We start from the raw sequence: 19,535 nt of genomic DNA, 5'->3' as shown, positions 1-19,535 counted from the left end.
AATGTTCCTAATTAGTTCCTTCAGTGACTCATTTATAAACAGTATGTTGTATAATCTCTCCAAGTTCATGTGCTTTCTGTATGATCTTTTGATGCTGATATTTAGCTTTGTTCCATTGTGATAAGATAGAATGCAGGAGTTTTCAATTTTTCTATATAGTTGAGATTTATTGTGATGGCTATTTTTGGTTGTCAATTTGACTACATCTGGAATTAATTAAAACCCAAGCCGCTGGGTACAGCTGTGAAGGATTTCTTTTTCCTGATTAAATAAGTTGAATTGGGAAGATGACCCACTTTTAATCCAGATCTTTTGAAGCGGGAAGATCCACCTTTAATCTGGGCCACACATTCTGGCAGACGTCTATATAAAAGTCACATGAAAGAAGCAAACATTTGCTTTTTGCCTGCTAGTTGTCACACTCACTAGCAAGTTCATTTGTTCATTGGCATTAAAGTCTACTTCTTTGAAATTCTGATGTATACTGAAGACCAGCTCAGACATCCAGCTTTATGGACTGAACAACGAATGGTTTCTTGAATCTTCTTGGGTAGACAACATTGTCAGATTAGCTGGCTCATAGTCATTCTAATAAATTCACTTCATATACATTTATATATGTATATGCATGTATATGAAAGGATTATATATCTGTTTATACATATACATATATATATATATGAATCCTGATAGATAGATAGAGAGAGAGAGAGAGAGAGAGAGAGAGAGAGAGAGATAGATAGATAGAATCATTCTATAAATTCTGTTTTTCTGGAGAATTCTGACTAACACATTAGCTTTATGATTTCATATGTGGTGTATTTTGAAGAAAGTTTCATGGGCTATAAAAAACAATGTGTCCATTAGTGTTTGGGTGGAATGTTGTAGACATTTGCTAGGTACATTTGATTTACTGTTTCTTCCCACTACAATGTTTCTCTGCAGTTTATTATTTGAGGTTTTATTATATCTCAATGGTCTGTCTATTAGTGATAGTCATGTATGGAATTTCCCCACTTTTATGATGGTAGGATTAATCTGAGCCATTATAACAAGTAGTAGTACTTTATGCAATTTAATGCACCTGTGCTTCATGTGAATCTATTTAGAATTACAATATTCTGTTCATGGAGTGTTCCCTTACAAGGGATGATGAGACTTTGCTGCTTCTTATTGGTTTTGCTTTAAAGTTTTTTACCATCATGACCACCTCTACCAACACCACCAACCCTACTGTAAAAACATCAACCCCACTATCATCACACACACACACACACACACACAGAGAGAGAGAGAGAGAGAGAGAGAGAGAGAGAGAGAGAGAGAGAGAGAGAAACAGAGAAAACATCTGTTGAACTAAGCCCAAAAAGGAAATAGGATGTTTTCCTAATTCCAGATTCCAGAACCCTATTTATAACAGTTAGCTGTACCTAGATAAGACATGGCTTAGTTTACTGCTTATCTGGGCTCTGGAGACAAAAAAATAAGACTAGTTCTAAATCTGTTTCTATCACACAGCTCACTTACAAACCTGTAAAAACAGTAGCTTTTGGTAAACTTTGGTCTATAAATTTTCATCCATTACAGGGGTAATTCTAGCGTGTCCATATTGAGAAAGAAAATAATAATCCTGTTCTGTGAAGATTAGCCTTTCTTAAGCATGCTGATAAGCATATCTTCAGATAAAAACAACAGCAGATTAGATGGTCCAATAGTATTCTAGGTAGGATAGAACCCACTGATGATACTGTAGCTTTTGAATATTTGAATTTGTGGTAGAATATTATTGGCTATCTGAGGCTATTCAGTTTTAAGTTCTTGCATGTTTATTCTATATATATTTAACTTATTACAGAATTTTCCTATTCTACAAAATACAGAAGGGCAATATAATTCAAAAGTGTGGGTCCCTACTGATTCATTAACTGACTACACAGAATAGTTGCCATGTCTTCTTGATTCAGTAAAATAATATAGTTTTAAATTGATATGAAGAAAATAAGCATTTTGAATAAATTTTACTCTGAAGCTTCCAATTTAAATTCTGAATAATTTCATCTAGAAAATTCTTTCCATTTTTGTTCATTTTTCAACTTCCCTAAAGATCAAAAAGGATTTTATTTTCTCTAAAAGCAATTACTAACAGCTGCCTCCTAGACACTACTTGATGCTGGTGAGAGCCACTATCTCCCAAGGTAAAACGCAAAGGAAAAAAATCAGTATAGGTTAAATCAGGAACAGTTGCTATAAAAATCAGTAATAATTTATTCTTCAGAAAAATAAGCCAGTTTCTTTGTAGCTAATCTGGCTTTTTTATCATAATTAGAAGCAGGTTTTTTTATTGTTTTTTTTTGGGGGGGGGAGAAGATTGATTGTTTGTTGGCAAAAAATAGGAAGACCTGTTTAGTTTTGCCTTAAAAGAACGAATAAACTCTTTCAATAACTCTTCTCCAAATCAAGTATAAGTATCAAGTGACTATTACTCTGGTTTGAGACCGGAAACTAAAACAAAAGACATAGGTCTGTGAATTATTATGCTATCTCTACAGAGAAAAATTAAAACCTGGAAAGCAAATCCAAGAAGCCTATGTTGATGATCTGATAATTCATACTCACTATGACTCCTAAGACCATGGCAAACTCTTCGGGTTCTTCAGAGCAAAGAGGAGTGCTATCTGAGGACTGTTTATCAGTTCAGGACAAGATTAGAAATCATTGATATTATGTTCATGTAACTTTTAATTGCATGATGCCTAAATAACTGAAGGAATTAAATATAAACCACCTTATAAATCAGACTCTGTCAGACAATGTTTTCAGCTTACTATAAAAATGTTTTTTTTTTTAAGTCTGATGCCAGAAGCAAAACTAGAATTCTTTATAACAAGCAAGACAAGCTGAACATTTATGGAAAGTGTTCAATACCTGACTTACATTTTTCTATAGTTCCTTTTCATGGACTCATATTTGTGCCTTACTAAAGGAAAATATCTTTGACAGATATCTGGAATGTACAGTATTGATGCAGTTCAAGCCATGGCCTTCGACGGTTGCTACCACGACGGTGAGACTGATGTGGACCAGACTTCCTTCTTTCTACACTCAGAAGAGGACTCCATGCAAACAAAGTTCACAGGAAGTCCCTGTGCAGATTCAGCTCAGATCAAGAGAAAATCCCTGGGAGGAAACGTTGGTAGAATCATCCTGGAAAACAACCATGTCATTGATACCTACTCTAGAATTGTATTCCCCATCGTTTATATAATATTTAATTTGTTTTACTGGGGTATGTATGTGTGAAGAGGACTTTTTTGTTTGCCGACTTTTTCCTTTTTTTTTTTTTTTTTTTTTTGAAGTATTCGGGATGTTGCATGTGCTAGATAAGTATTTTACCATCCCCAGCCTGAAGAGGAATGTTTTATATAAACTTCCATTGGAGTCAGATGGTGTTATTTACCTCCTGGATATGAGTTGAACAGTTAAACTGGGATAGAGCCAGTCATGTCTCTTGGCTGCAAAAAGATGTAAAAGATGACTGATTAACATGTATTGTGATGTTCAGAGTCTTGGGGAAATTTGGCTTTAGAAATAAGCATCATAGGCATGTGTATTATGAGGGAGATTTTTCCATCAGGAATAAATATTTTGTAACTATTTCATCTTGGCACACTTTTTGTAAAAATGGTCTTTTAAAACTAGGGAATAAAGCTGGACTGTGGCAGTTATTAAGGATAACTGATTTCAGAGTGTCTGCCAAATGACAAATAACATAGTCCTAAAGGAGAGCTTCCATCTTCAAGTGGTTCCATCCCACGCAAGTGAGCGTCCTGCGAACAGGCCCCTTCTTCTATTTCCAGTCACGTTTTCTATATATTATATGTCATCTATGATGGAGCCCAAAGTGGAAAAAAAAATTAAACTTCACTCAGTGAAGTTTATTGATGAAATTCACCTTCAGTCATCCATAACAGTATTTAGGATTTTATAGATGAAGTATAGATTTCATGACTTCATTTATGTTTGTATTCGTTACGTCTCTGTAACGATGCTGCTATAAGACAATGGCTGAAGCAACTTCTAGAAGAGTTATTTGGTCTTCCAGTTCTAGAGGGCTAAGTGCCCACGATGGCAAAGAATCGTGACAGCAAGCAGCAGGCATGGTGGCAGGAAGAATTCCACACTTCCGAAATTTCCCTCAATGGTGTCACCAACTTGGGACCAAACGTTTAAATACATGAGCCTAGGGCTGGCGGTGGTGGCACACGCCTTTAATCCCAGCAGAGGGAGGCAGAGGCAGGCAGATTTATTAGTTCGAGGCCAGCCTGGTCTACAGAGTGAGTTCCAGGACAGCCAGGGCTACACAGAGAAACCTTGTCTTGAAAAAAACAAACCAAACAAACAAACAAAACAAAACAAACAAACCCCATGAGCCTATGGGTGATGCTCTCACGCAGACTGCCACAGTGTTTGCCTAACTAGACCTCCACAGTGTTTGCATAACTTCTCTTCATAGTGCTCATCGGCTGCCCAAGTGCATCACGCAGTTTATGAACTGCTACGTAGTAAGACGAGAATGAGAAATTCCCACCTCACCCCCTGGATATATAGCCATTAAAGAATGGCAAACTAGTTGAAAAACCAGCTTAGTGGTTATGGGAATGTAGTTATGTACACTGTCCTGAAAGGGAAATGTCAAAGGGGGAAAGAGAACATCCAGGGGGCGGAGACTCTCGTTGTGTAATTACTGAGGGACTTTGGACATCAGACCAAGTAAAGAAACTGAATGCAAAGTATATATCTCTCAGCAATTTTCATTGCAAGAAGTAAATCAGGTCAAGTGGGCATTACATAAATGTTGTTCAGTAGAAAACCCTCTGATCTGCATTCATTTTTCAGATTGGCAGTGTACATGAGTCAGTGTGGTATATTTTATTTAAAAGGCACAATTTAGAGCAAATCCCTTGGCAGGGAGTCAGAAAATGCCCCCTTCTATATTTTGATTGCTGAAAATGAATTAAGAGAATACATTAAATAATGCAAGCAGTCCAATGTGCTGCCTTTTATTTTACCACAAAAACAAAGCAGTTGGAATTATTCAATGCCGGTTAAAGAAAGAAATAACTTCTGCATGATTGACAGTAATACTGGTTCTGCCTCTTATGAGCTACACAGATTTTTAGAAAATTCTCTCGCTCCTCAGTACAAAAAAAACTAAAAAGATAATTCTTTCTATTTTATGGCTTTTCTGATATGCATACTAATTTTGAGACACATATACTTTCAAAAATTCTCAGAGATTGTATTTTTGTGGGATACAGTCTAAAAGTGAGCTAATATTTATCTTAAACTTATCCCATTTAGCTGTAAATAGACTACAATTTAACATTTTAATTATGCATTTAATGGATGTTAAACTTTATTTAATAAGAATATTTTGTAGGGTTAGATTCTGAAAATATAGTATAGATTAATATCCTAAGTGGTTGAAGATCTATAGCTATTAGTATAGTTATAGTTGGAATATATTTATGATTTTAACAACTTCTGTATGTGAATTTTGTTAAATTTGTTAAATTGAAAATAATTTAGAAACAGAAACACCAGCACTGTTCCCTACCTCTGGCTCCTTGGAGATGGCTGTTTTTCACATACCTTGAATTACAGCACTCACAATGCCTAACGCTTCCCCTGAGCATATTCGTTTCACCGTTTTAAATCAGAGGTGTCACTGGATACACTTGGCAATCTAGGCTAGGAGAATGGGCTCCTATCACACTCCACATATTCTCCCCATTCTCTTGAGGGCCATTAAGGTACAACTGTTGGCCAATCAAACGTAACTTTTGTTAATATCTAGGAACACAGGCAGTATATCTTCCAGTAATAAACGTCTAACACTTAGATATAAAATCCGTTTACTGCACCAGGGAATTATCAGACCATTCAGAATGAGCTGTGAGGATGTAAGTGAGCGAGCTTCTCATCACATCTGCCATTTGTGCAACAGGACGGTGCCCGTTAGCGTCATTGCTCCAAGGGAGAGACAAGATTTCTGGGTGCGTTCTTATTTCAAGGAAAATGAAAGCATGGGTATCTGGAAGATATATATGAAACAAAGAGCATATACTAGTTACCTCATTTCAATTTTCACTTCATTTACTGATCGCAATCCCGAACAGACTGCATGAGGGTTCGCCGGGGATAAGCCTGGATAAAACCTGGGATTTCAGAATACAAGCTGCTTTGTAAGATATTTTTTAAAAGCCAACCAGCTTGTAAACCGCCTAAATATAGAAGTGTCCAGGTTTGTAAACACTTCTCGAGGAAACCTATGAAAGAGAATAACATGAACTTAGCTTTATGGGTTCTGTTATAATTAAAAAGTATAGTTTCCCTATTAAAAAAGACAATAGATGCCAATTGATTAAAAAAATATGTCCACCAAGAATTAGATATTTAATCTTTTAATTCAATTATTGGGAGTTTCCTTTTAATAGCAATTTTTTGTGTTGTAGTCAGATTTATTTTGGATTTCTCCATGTTTTATTAACATAAAAGTTAAGTTGCAGTTCTTTTGCTTTTTCATTTGAAATAGACTCTTCTCTCCTACCATACACCCGGACCACCGTTTCCCCTCCCTTCTCTTAGCTTTTCCTAACTTCCTTTCTTCCCCAGATCTGCTTCCTCCTCCATCTCCCATCAGAAAAGAGCAGGTCTCCAAAAAAGACCTAACACAACAAAACAAAATAAAGTAAGGCAAGGCAAGAGCCCTCCCACTGCAGCTGGACAAGGCAACCTAATAGGAAGAAACGAGTCCCAAGAGTAGGCAAAAGAGCCAGAGACATAACCACTCTACTGTGAGAGGTCTCACAAATACAGCAAGCTAATAGACATAACATACATGCAGGGGACCTGGTGCAGACCCATGCAGGCCCCATGATTGCTGATTCAGTCTCTGGGAGCCCATATGCACCCTGCTTCATAGATTCAGTGGACAGTGTTTCTTCTACCCTCTCTTCTGTGGGATTGCCTGAACTCCCAGGGGAGGGACCCAATGGGGATCTCTCATTTAAAAATCTCTCTCCACATAGTGTCTGTGGGTCTCTGCCTCTGTTCCTATCTGCTTTCTGAGTGTTGGACCATGAAAGGAAATCTGTGTTCTTGTTGAGCGAGGCTTAACTTCTGGAGACCCAGTAGATTAATCTACAAGGGATGGAACCCATTAGCTACGCTCCCAGACACTAGGCTTCTGACACCATAAGGCCCTCAACTCCATAATTCTGGGGCCATTAGTCATATAGGGCAAAGCCCCAAGCCCCTGTTATTCTGCTGGACTTCATCCTCACAGTTACCTAGCAACAGCCAGGTAGCCCAGCCCACTGTAAGAAAGGCTGTTTGGCCTCTCTACTCTCTCTGACTCTCTTACTCTCTTGTTCTCTTGTTCTGTCTCTTGTCTCCTTGCCCCACCCCCCGTCCCCATTCCCTTCCCCCTCTCTCCATGTGTCCATGTGTCCATAACCGGCTTCTACTTCTCTACCTTCTCTCTCTCTCTCTCTCTCTCTCTCTCTCTCTCTCTCTCTCTCTCTCTCCTCATCTACAATAAAATGCTAAAAACCAATGGATTGCCTCTCAGCGTTTCCAACTGCCAGATCGGACGGACCAAGGACTTGCCCACAAGGGAACCCTCCCAGTATACCTCCCCTGGGGTTGACCAAGATGCCCAAGTCCTTAGATGCCGAGAGCTAGAACCTGTATTCCCCTAGGGCCCCTGAGATTGCACTTTCCTCACTCCTGGAGCGGGTCCAGTGACCTCACATGACCAGGATGCCTGTCCTGCGGTGGCCTGTGGCATCACAGGTCAATCTCCCGCATCTGCCCTGCCAGAGCTGGGAGTTCCGGTGGTACCGCGGTTTTTCCCCCACTCCTCTTTTCCCCACATCCCGTGAGCCCAACACCCGATGAATCCTCTCTGAAGACATCTGGACAAGGCACCCCAGATCCTATGTCTCTGGACTATCCAGTTTCTGGTTCCTGGCCATCCAAGCACTGTCTGATAAAGGCTGCTTCTTTTGGAATGGAACTCTAGTTAAATGAATCATTGGTTGGCCACTCCTACAAGTTCTGATCTATTGGTCCTCCAGCACATCTGGCAGGGTGGACAGATTGTAGGTAAAAGGTGTTGTAGCTGGGTTAGGTTTCACTTTTATCTTTTGGTAACCTACAGAATACCTTCCCCTACCAAAGAGACAAGAACATAGAGGTAAAGCCTCCGTGCAGACACCAGGTTGACCTCTCCACAGTCAATGAACTGTGTGGATATTCTCCTCAGCAATGGGGCACCATTGCCAGTTCTCAAAGAAAAACTTTCTGTCCTAGTACCAGCTTTGGTTGTTTAGGGATCTCCCATGGTACCCCTTGACCAACAACTCAACTGAAAGCAACCCCAGTCTCACCACTGGAAAACTTGACTGGCTACAGGAGATGGCCAATTGAGATTTCATATCCTCCATTACTAAGAAGCTTTGTTAATCTCATGTGCATAGATTCCAGGAAGATTCCACTGCTTTGGGGTTCCATACCATCCATTCCCCAAGTTCCCCCAATTCCAGACATCTCTCCTGATACTTTCTCTTCCCATTTCAGTCCCTACACCCAGACCCCCATGCCCCACCACACACACATGTGCCTGATCCCTCCTGTTCCCAGTCTACCCACAAAAATCTATTCTATTTCTCTTTCCCAGGGGATCCATGTGTCCCTTGTAGGCATCTCCCCTTTACTTAACCTGTCTGAGTGTAGTGGCTATTCCTGTTTGTCAACTTGACTATATCTGGAATGAACTACAGTCTAGAATTGGAAGGCTCACCTATGATCCTAATTTGGAGGCTCAGAGATGGAAGTTTCTGACCTGGATCTTGGCATGGAGATCTTGAAGCATAGTGGCTATGAATTCTAGAAGATTAAGACCAGGAGATCTCTAAGTTCAAGATCATCTGAGATTAAAGGCGCGATGACATACACCTTTAATCTGGGCCACACCCACTGTTGGAGACCTACAGCCTTTAATCTGGGCCACACCCTCTGCTGGAGATCTATATAAGGACATTGGAAGAAGGAAGACTTACTCTTCCTTGCCTGCTTGCCTCGTGGGACTGAGCAACTGCTAGATCCTTGGACTTCTATCCACAGCTGCTGCTGACCATTGTTGGGGACTACAGACTGTAAGTCATCGACAAATTCCCTAACTATAGAGAGACTGCCCATACATTCTGTGACTCTAGAGAACCCAAACTAATATGGATCTTATCTTGGTTATCAGTTACTTAACAGCTAATATCCACTTATGAGTGAATACATATCATAGTTGTCTTTCTGGGTCTGTGTTACGTCATCCAGAATGATTTTTTTTCTAGTTGCATCCATTTTCCTACAAATTTCATAATGTCGCCTTTTAAACACCTGAGTAATGCTCCATTGTATAAATGTGCCACATTTTGTTTATTCATTCTTCTGTCGAGGGACATCTAGGTTTTCAGTTTCTAGATATTATGAATAAAGTGCTATAAGCATAGTTGAGTAAGAATTCTTATGACAGGATGGAGCAGGCTTTGCGTATATGCCCAAGCTGACTCTTGAGATGTATCTATTCCCAATTTTCTGAAGAACCACCATATTGATTTCCAAAGTGGTAAAAGTTTACACTCTCACCAGCAATGGAGGACCTCTTGGCCCACATCCTTGCCAACGTAAGATGGCACTTGTGATGTTGATCTTAGCCATTCTGACAGGTATAAGATAGAATCTCAAGGCAATTTCGATTTCTGTTTTCCCGATGACTAAGATTTGGAACTTTTCTTCATCATTTGAGATTTCTCTGTTAAGAATTACAGCACTAGGGGCCACCCTGAAAATTGGGTCCAGGGGAGAATAAAGGGTGGAAAAGGAGAAGGGGGTATTCTGGCAAGCATGACCTGTGTTTGAGGAGGAGATACCTGCTTGAGTCAGGGACTAAGACACAGGGTCAAGTCTGGGAAGGGAGGCAAAGAGTTGGTCTGTGGGATTCTCCAGAGATGTGTACAGGGAAAGGGAGGTTGCAGGTAGTGTTCTGTTTCAGAAGTAGGGAGGAGCCTGGGTTGGGTCTGGGGAAACACAGCGTGTGTATTTTTCACAAAAAGTGAAGTGTTGTATATACTTTTATTTACTACCTGAGCACTTTCAGTGCTGTTTATTGAATGCCTCCTCCTGTGTCTGTTGTGAGACCTGACATGGGCCTTGAACTTGCGAAGATGCCTCCTATTGGGAAATGTATTTAGAATGTGCCGTTAATAGCCAGATTTTCTTCTCTGATTTATAAATGACATTCTGTGCCTTTATTCCTGAAAACAAAAAGAACATGGTGTTTTATAAAGTGCTTTGCTGAATGGATGGATGCACGGTAGTCCACCTAATCTATTTTTACATACAAGGCATCAGAAGATTTCCTATTGTATATTTTTGTAACTCTAAAATATTTAGAGATGAAATCAGCTCTGAAAACAAATAAATTCCTAGCAGGATTCAAATTTTAGCACTTTTTTTCCTCAACAAGAATACACCCCTCCCTCTTTTTTCCCCATCTGGACTTGCCACCTCAGGCCACATCAGCTTTCCCATCTGTCTTTCCAGATGTTTCCAGATGTTCTGGGTACGCATTAGTATAAGAAGCATGTTAAGTTATAGGAAATTTTTATCCTAAGCAGAAATGCCTCTATCTCTTATTATAAGTTGGAATGATATAAAATACCCATTTTAGGTTTTTTGTTTGTTTGTCTTGGTTTTTTTGGATTTGGTTTTTTCGAGACAGGGTTTCTCTGTGTAGCTCTGGCTGTCCTGGAACTCACTCTGTAGACCAGGCTGGCCTCGAATTCAGAAATCTGCCTGCCTCTGCCTCCCAGAGTGCTGGGATTACAGGCGTGCACCACCACCGCATGGCTAAAATACCCATTTTAAAATCATCTCTATGTATTGAAGACCTGTTCCCTTCTATGACTCCTATTGTTGCTATAAGCTTTTATCATGTTAGTAAATAAGAGGGAAAAAATGAGATAAAAAATTTTGCATATGAATCTTCCTGTGGAAAATCTATCATTTCTAACTGTGCCATATATGATCCTATCATGTTAGCATAGAGATGAATGATTAAAAAATAGCAATTCCTAGCTGGGCGGTGGTGGCGCATGCCTGTAATCCCAGCACTCTGGGAGGCAGATGCAGGCGGATTTCTGAGTTTGAGGCCAGCCTGGTGTACAGAGTGAGTTCCAGGACAGCCAGGGTTATACAGAGAAACCCTGTCTCAAAAAAACCAAATCCAAAAAAACGGGGGGAAAAAAGCAATTCCTAATCTATAAGTATTATTACATAAAATTCTAGTGAGATGCTACAACTCCCTCAGATATGTAAGGGAAAGTTACCATTCTGTACCTGAGGCAGCTGTACTTTCTTGGCAGTTTTACTCCTCTATGATCTCACTTATAGAATGAAGCCACCTCTTCTTACCACACAAGCATGTCCTTAACACATCCTATCAATGCATGAAATTCTGCCTAATTTCAAAAGTCTATCACTTTTCAACTGCAGTTGGACTTCCTTTGATTTAATAAAAAACACCAGCATTTCTCAACAGTGTAAGTCAAAACACTGAACGATTTTGTTTTGATGTGTTTTGCTTGTTTGTTGTTTTTCGGGGACAAGGTTTCTCTTTGTAGCCTTAGCCATGCTAGAAGAACTCACTTTGTAGGCCAGGCTGACCTTGAATTCTCAGAGATCCACCTGCCTCTGCTTCCTGAGTTCTGGGATAAAAGGCATGTGCTACCATTGTCAGAAAACAGGGTGGAGTTTTATGAAGGTGACTTTATTCATGCTATTATAAATCAAGAAGGAAGAAAACCATGAGTCTTGTTATCTTAGGGTAGGGCCTATCTTTTACAACACATAAAATCATGGTCATTCCCTGGAATCTAAAATGGTGGGGGCATTTATTGACATTGCAACACTTCAGTCTTCATGGCTACTACAACCTACTGCTGTACTGGTTACTGGTCTGTGATGGAGCCCAGCGTAGAAGAGATACTGTCAAAGTCTAGACCTTTGCAACTAATATTTCTTTTGGAAAATTAACCCATGTTCATGGCTGGTGAGCCAGGTGGCTGAGAGCTGGGGACCCGGCCACCTCTGCAGCTAGAGACAGGCGAGGGGCGTGGACTACTTGCGGCAGATGAGGCAGGGTGTGGTGGTTGTCCCAGCTCTTGACTTGGTGCATAGGCTGCCTTTTAAATCTCTGAGTGAGGAAATCAGTTTTCTCCAAAGAATATATCAACTACACTGTAAGTAAGCACTGTAAAGCAGGCCCCATGTTTAGCTGGCTAGCATTAAAATTAACTCCATGTTTTTCATGTGTGCTTTTTTTTTTTTTTTGACTTTTTTTTTTTATTATTCGATATAATTTATTTACATTTCAAATGATTTCCCCTTTTCTAGCCCCCCCACTCCCCGAAAGTCCCGCAAGCCCCCTTCTCTTCCCCTGTCCTCCCACCCACCCCTTCCCACTTCCCCGTTCTGGTTTTGCTGAATACTGTTTCACTGAGTCTTTCCAGAACCAGGGGCCACTCCTCCTTTCTTCTTGTACCTCATTTGATGTGTGGATTATGTTTTGGGTATTCCAGTTTTCTAGGTTAATATCCACTTATTAGTGAGTGCATACCATGATTCACCTTTTGAGTCTGGGTTACCTCACTTAGTATGATATTCTCTAGCTCCATCCATTTGCCTAAGAATTTCATGAATTCATTGTTTCTAATGGCTGAATAGTACTCCATTGTGTAGATATACCACATTTTTTGCATCCACTCTTCTGTTGAGGGATACCTGGGTTCTTTCCAGCATCTGGCAATTACAAATAGGGCTGCTATGAACATAGTAGAACATGTATCCTTATTACATGGTGGGGAGTCTTCTGGGTATATGCCCAGGAGTGGTATAGCAGGATCTTCTGGAAGTAAGGTGCCCAGTTTTCGGAGGAACCGCCAGACTGATTTCCAGAGTGGTTGTACCAATTTGCAACCCCACCAGCAGTGGAGGAGTGTTCCTCTTTCTCCACACCCTCTCCAACACCTGCTGTCTCCTGAATTTTTGATCTTAGCCATTCTGACTGGTGTAAGATGAAATCTTAGGGTTGTTTTGATTTGCATTTCCCTAATGACTAATGAAGTTGAGCATTTTTTAAGATGCTTCTCCGCCATCCGAAGTTCTTCAGGTGAGAATTCTTTGTTTAACTCTGTACCCCATTTTTTAATAGGGTTGTTTGGTTTTCTGGAGTCTAACTTCTTGAGTTCTTTATATATATTGGATATTAGCCCTCTATCTGATGTAGGATTGGTGAAGATCTTTTCCCAATTTGTTGGTTGCCGATTTGTCCTCTTGATGGTGTCCTTTGCCTTACAGAAACTTTGTAATTTTATGAGGTCCCATTTGTCAATTCTTGCTCTTAGAGCATACGCTATTGGTGTTCTGTTCAGAAACTTTCTCCCTGTACCGATGTCCTCAAGGGTCTTCCCCAGTTTTTTTTCTATTAGCTTCAGAGTGTCTGGCTTTATGTGGAGGTCCTTGATCCATTTGGATTTGAGCTTAGTACAAGGAGACAAGGATGGATCAATTCGCATTCTTCTGCATGCTGACCTCCAGTTGAACCAGCACCATTTGTTGAAAAGGCTATCTTTTTTCCATTGGATGTTTTCAGCCTCTTTGTCGAGGATCAAGTGGCCATAGGTGTGTGGGTTCATTTCTGGATCTTCAATCCTGTTCCATTGATCCTCCTGTCTGTCACTGTACCAATACCATGCAGTTTTTAACACTATTGCTCTGTAGTATTGCTTGAGGTCAGGGATACTGATTCCCCCAGATTTCCTTTTGTTGCTGAGAATAGTTTTAGCTATCCTGGGTTTTTTGTTGTTCCAGATGAATTTGATAATTGCTCTTTCTAGCTCTGTGAAGAATTGAGTTGGGATTTTGATGGGTATTGCATTGAATCTGTATAGTGCTTTAGGCAAAATGGCCATTTTAACTATATTGATTCTGCCGATCCATGAGCATGGGAGGTTTTCCCATTTTTTGAGGTCTTCTTCCATTTCCTTCTTCAGAGTCTTGAAGTTCTTGTCATACAGATCTTTCACATGTTTGGTAAGAATCACCCCAAGATACTTTATACTGTTTGTGGCTATTGTGAAGGGGGTCATTTCCCTAATTTCTTTCTCAGCCTGCTTATCCTTTGAGTATAGGAAGGCCACTGATTTGCTTGAGTTGACTTTATAACCTGCCACTTTGCTGAAGTTGTTTATCAGCTGTAGGAGCTCTCTAGTGGAGTTCTTTGGGTCACTTAGGTAGACGATCATGTCGTCTGCAAATAATGATAGTTTGACTTCTTCCTTTCCAATTTGTATCCCTTTGACCTCCTTATGTTGTCGAATTGCCCGAGCTAGTACCTCAAGTACAATATTGAAAAGATAAGGAGAAAGGGGGCAGCCTTGTCTGGTCCCTGATTTCAGTGGGATTGCTTCAAGTTTCTCTCCATTTAGTTTGATGCTGGCTACCGGTTTGCTGTATATTGCTTTTACTATGTTTAGGTATGGGCCTTGAATTCCTGTTCTCTCCAAGACTTTAAGCATGAAGGGATGCTGAATTTTGTCAAATGCTTTTTCAGCATCCAATGAAATGACCATGTGGTTTTGTTCTTTGAGTTTGTTTATGTAGTGGATTGTATTGATGGATTTCCGTATATTGAACCAACCCTGCATTCCCGGGATAAAGCCTACTTGATCATGGTGGATGATCGTTTTGATGTGTTCTTGGATTCGGTTGGCAAGAATTTTATTGAGTATTTTTGCATCGATGTTCATAAGGGAAATTGGTCTGAAGTTCTCTTTCTTTGTTGGATCTTTGTGTGGCTTTGGTATCAGCGTAATTGTGGCTTCGTAGAAGGAATTGGGTAGTGTTCCTTCTGTTTCTATTTTGTGGAATAGTTTGAAGAGTATTGGTGTTAACTCTTCTTTGAAGGTCTGGTAGAATTCTGCACTGAAGCCATCTGGTCCTGTGCTTTTTTTGGTTGGAAGACTTTCTATGACTCCTTCTATTTCTTTAGGCATTATGGGACTGTTTAGATGGTCTAGTTGGTCCTGATTTAATTTTGGTATTTGGTATCTGTCAAGGAAATTGTCCATTTCCTCCAGATTCTCCAGTTGTGTTGAGTATAGGCTCTTGTAGTAGGATCTGATGATTTTTTGGATTTCCTCAGTTTCCGTTGTTATATCTCCCTTTTCATTTCTAAGTTTGTTAATTTGGATACTTTCTCTGTGCCCTTTGGTCATTCTGGCTAAGGGTTTATCTATCTTGTTGATTTTCTCAAAGAACCAGCTCCTGGTATTGTTGATTTTTTGTATGGTTCTCTTTGTTTCTACTTGATTGATTTCGGCCCTGAGTTTGATGATTTCCTGCCTTCTACTCCTCCTGGGCGAAATAGCTTCTTTTTGTTCCAGGGCTTTCAGGTGTGTCATTAAGCTGGTAATGTATGCTCTCTCCATTTTCTTTTTGGAGGCACTCAGGGCTATGAGTTTTCCTCTTAGCACTGCTTTCATTGTGTCCCATAGATTTGGGTATGTTGTGTTTTCATTTTCATTGTGTTCTAAAAAGTCTTTAATTTCTTTCTTTATTTCTTCCTTGACCAAGGTATCATTGAGTAGAGTATTGTTCAGTCTCCACGTGTATGTGGGCTTTCTGTTGTTTCTGTTGCTATTGAAGACCACTTTTACTCCATAGTGATCAGATAGGAGGCATGGGATTAGTTCGATCTTCTTATATTTGTTGAGGTCTGTCTTGTGACCAATTATATGGTCGATTTTGGAGAAGGTACCATGAGGTGCTGAGAAAAAGGTATATTCTTTTGTTTTAGGATAGAATGTTCTATATATATCTGTTAAATCTAATTGGTCCAAAGCTTCAATTAGTTTCATTGTGTCCCTGTTTAGTTTCTGTTTTCCTGATCGGTCCATTGAGGAAAGTGCAGTGTTGAAGTCACCCACAATTATTGTGTTAGGTGCAATGTGTGCTTTTAGTTTTAATAAAGTTTCTTTTACAAAAGAGGGTGCCCTTACATTTGGGGCATAGATGTTCAGGATTGTCAGTTCTTCTTTTTGTATTTTTCCTTTGACCAGCAAGAAGTGTCCCTCAGGGTCTCTTTTGATGACTTTGGGTTGAAAGTCAATTTTATCTGATATTAAAATGGCTACTCCAGCTTGTTTCCTGAGACCATTTGCTTGTAAAATTGTCTTCCAGCCTTTTACTCTAAGGTAGTGTTTGTCTTTGACCCTGAGGTATGTTTCCTGTAAGCAGCAAAATGTAGGGTCCTGTTTACGTATCCATTCAGTTAGTCTGTGTCTTTTTATTGGGGCATTAAGTCCATTGATGTTAAGAGATATTAAGGAATAGTGATTGTTACTTCCTATCATTTTTGACGTTATTTTTTAAATTTGAATGCTTAACTTCTTTTGGGTTTGATGAAAGGTTACTATCTTGCTTTTTCCAGGGTGAAGTTTCCCTCCTTGTATTGGTGTTGTCCTCCTATTATCCTTTTTAGGGCCGGGTTTGTGGATAGATATTGGGTAAACTTGGTTTTGTCATGAAATATCTTAGTTTCTCCATCTATGGTGATTGAGAGTTTTGCTGGATATAGTAGTTTTGGTTGGCATTTGTGTTCTCTTAGAGTCTGCATGAGATCTGCCCAGGACCTTCTAGCCTTCATAGTCTCAGGTGAAAAGTCTGCTGTGATTCTGATAGGTCTTCCTTTATATGTTACTTGGCCTTTTTCTCTTACTGCCTTTAGTATTCTTTCTTTGTTTAGAACATTTGGTGTTTTGATTATTATGTGACGGGAAGTATTTCTGTTCTGGTCCAGTCTGTTTGGAGTTCTGTAGGCTTCTTGTATATTCATGGGCATCTCTCTCTTTAGGTTAGGGAAGTTTTCTTCCATAATTTTATTGAAGATATTTGCTGGCCCTTTAAGTTGTAAATCTTCACTCTCCTCTATGCCTATAATCCTTAGGTTTGGTCTTCTCATTGTGTCCTGGATTTCCTGGATATTTTGGGTTACAAGCTTTTTGCATTTTGCATTTTCTTTAACTGTTGAGTCCATGGTTTCTATGGAATCTTCAGCATCTGAGATTCTTTCTTCTATCTCTTGTATTCTGTTGTTGATATTTGTATCTCTGTCCCCTGATTTCTTCCCAAGGCTTTCTATCTCCAAAGTTGTCTCCCTTTGAGTTTTCTTAGTTGTTTCTACTTCTGATTTTAGATCCTGAATGGTTTTGCTTAGCTCCTTCACTTGCATGTTTGTGTTTTCCTGTAATTCTTTAAGAGATTTTTGTGTTTTCTCTTTCATGAGCTCAGCCTGTTGACCAAAGTTCTCCTGTATTTCTTTAAGAGATTTTTGTGTTTCGTCTTTCATGACCTCAGCCTGTTGAGCAAAGTTCTCCTGTATTTCTTTAAGTGTTTTTTGCATTTCCTCCTTGTTGGCTTTTGTATTCTCCTGGATTTCTTTCAATGATTTTTGTGTTTCCCTTGCAAGGGCTTCTACCTTTTGATCCATTGTCTCCTGAATTTCTTTATGTATGACCTTCATGTGTTCCTGTACCAGCATCATGACCAGTGATTTTAAATCCAAATCTTGTTTTACTGGTGTGATGGGGTATCCAGGACATGTTGGTAGAGGAGAATTGGGTTCAGATGTTGCCATATTGCCTTGATTTCTGTTAGTGACGTTCCTGCGTTTGCCTTTTGCCATCTAGATCTCACTGGTGTTAGTTTATCTTGTCAGTGCTGGACTCACCAGTGCAAGCTGCCCCTTCCCAGTTGGCCTCTGGTGCACAGCTTACCTCCTGCACTGCTTGTAGACAGTGTGCTGCTGCCCAGGCTGTTCAGATCCCAAAGCAGGCACCCGAAGGCTCCCGCTGGGGCCCGCTGGATTCACTGGAGCACACTGACTTCTCCCAGCTGGCCGCCCGGAAGCCCAGCTAGCCACTTGCAGGACTTGGAGATGTAATGCTGCCGCCCAGACTGATCTGGATCCGGAAGCGGAGAGAGTAGAGCTAAGGGCTTCTGCCTGGGGCCTTGCCCCAGATTGTGTCTGTGGAGCAGATGGAGCCCGTGTGCACTCCCAGGGAGTGCCGATGGTGTATGCTACTGTGACCTCCCCTGAGTTCCGCTCACTCCGCTGGGCAGCCGATCTGCCAACCGGGCTATCGCACACAAGGTTAGCCTGGCCGCCCAGTCCCTGAGTCGAGGCAAAAGCCTGGGAGGCCAAGGTCCGAGCAAAGTTCCCCTACGGCTTTGACTGTTAATTGGGTTTGCCAGGTGACTAGGATGGCGGGCGTGTGCGCCCGCGCTCCCTGAAAGCGCCGGGAGAGTCTGCTTTGCTAACAATCGCCTGGGCGGGTTGACTCACAGATGGCCCACCAAGCCGCCCAGTTCTTGGGGTCAGTCCTGTGCCTTTTGGGGCCTGGACCCCCGCTTTGTTAGCCTTAGGCTATGCCTGTTACAGGTCTGCCCGCCTGAGCTCTCTGTCGTCCTGCAGGCAAAATGGCGGCGGCGCGCTCGCAGGCCTGGGCAAAAAACCTCCTGGTTGGGTTGGCACCCCGATGGCCCCCCGACCCGCCCAGGGCCTGGGTGCAGGCCAACGCCCGTCGGGCTCAGACCACCGCGGTGTTGGCCTCGGATTATGTTTGTGTACCTCAGTCTGTCCGATTCCTGGAGTACGGAAGCAAGATGGATCCTCCTCTCCTGACTGGTGGGAGGCCGAGTTCTGAAGTGGCCTCCGTGCAGGAAAGGCGCCGCACAACTGCAGCTGCTTGCTGTCCGGCTGGTCAGCGAAGGTCAGTGGTCGTGGGCGCAGGGCCTAACTGGTCCCTGTGACGCCTTGGTTTCACTGCTGATGGCCCTTCAGCTGGAGCAGCCACTGCTGCTGCTGCTGCCGCTGCTGCCGCCGCCGCCGCCCTCATGTGTGCTTTTTTTGTTTTATTTTGGTATTTTTGAAATTTTGGCTTCATTTTTTTTATTTAATTAGAAAGAGAAAGAACATGAAATTGGGTACAGAGGTGGGGAGAACCTGGAAAGGAATTAGGGAAAGAATACTGTATCTACAAAATATATTGTATGAAAAAGACATTAAAGAAAAATTTAAAAGGATTGGAATGAAAATATATGAAGTCTAAATAAAATGGCTGGTACTAAAATTATGAAACCAGTAACAATCATAAATATGATAGCCGTAGGCAATGACAATTTTGACCTTTTGTGGACCAATGGAGCACAAGCACTCTCTCAAGAAGCATGTTCTTGTGTGTGTGTTAATAAAGAGAACTGTCGTCTAACTTCGGATGTGTGTGGAGGTATCAACCATAAAAAGCACATTCTCATTCTGTCATTTTAGCAAGGGAAGGCCTGTAGCTGTAGGC

At 40.9% G+C, this 19,535-nt stretch overlaps 1 protein-coding gene across 1 annotated transcript in view; it reads left to right on the top strand.

The window, feature by feature from the left end:
* Positions 1 to 3,300, top strand: part of Gabrr3 (gamma-aminobutyric acid type A receptor subunit rho3) — a 57,467-nt gene extending 54,167 nt beyond the window's left edge. Inside the window, exon 9 of the mRNA XM_052159177.1 lies at positions 3,001 to 3,300. Within this exon, the coding sequence (XP_052015137.1) occupies positions 3,001 to 3,300 (300 nt within the window). The remainder of the gene's footprint in view (positions 1 to 3,000) is intronic.
* Positions 3,301 to 19,535: the final 16,235 nt, after the last annotated feature.

This window comes from Apodemus sylvaticus, chromosome 15, assembly GCF_947179515.1.
Source record: "Apodemus sylvaticus chromosome 15, mApoSyl1.1, whole genome shotgun sequence".
In the NCBI taxonomy this organism is placed as follows: Eukaryota; Metazoa; Chordata; class Mammalia; order Rodentia; family Muridae; genus Apodemus; species Apodemus sylvaticus.
The sequence above is the reverse complement of the archived record's forward strand: the minus strand, read 5'-3'. Positions and strand labels throughout refer to the sequence as shown.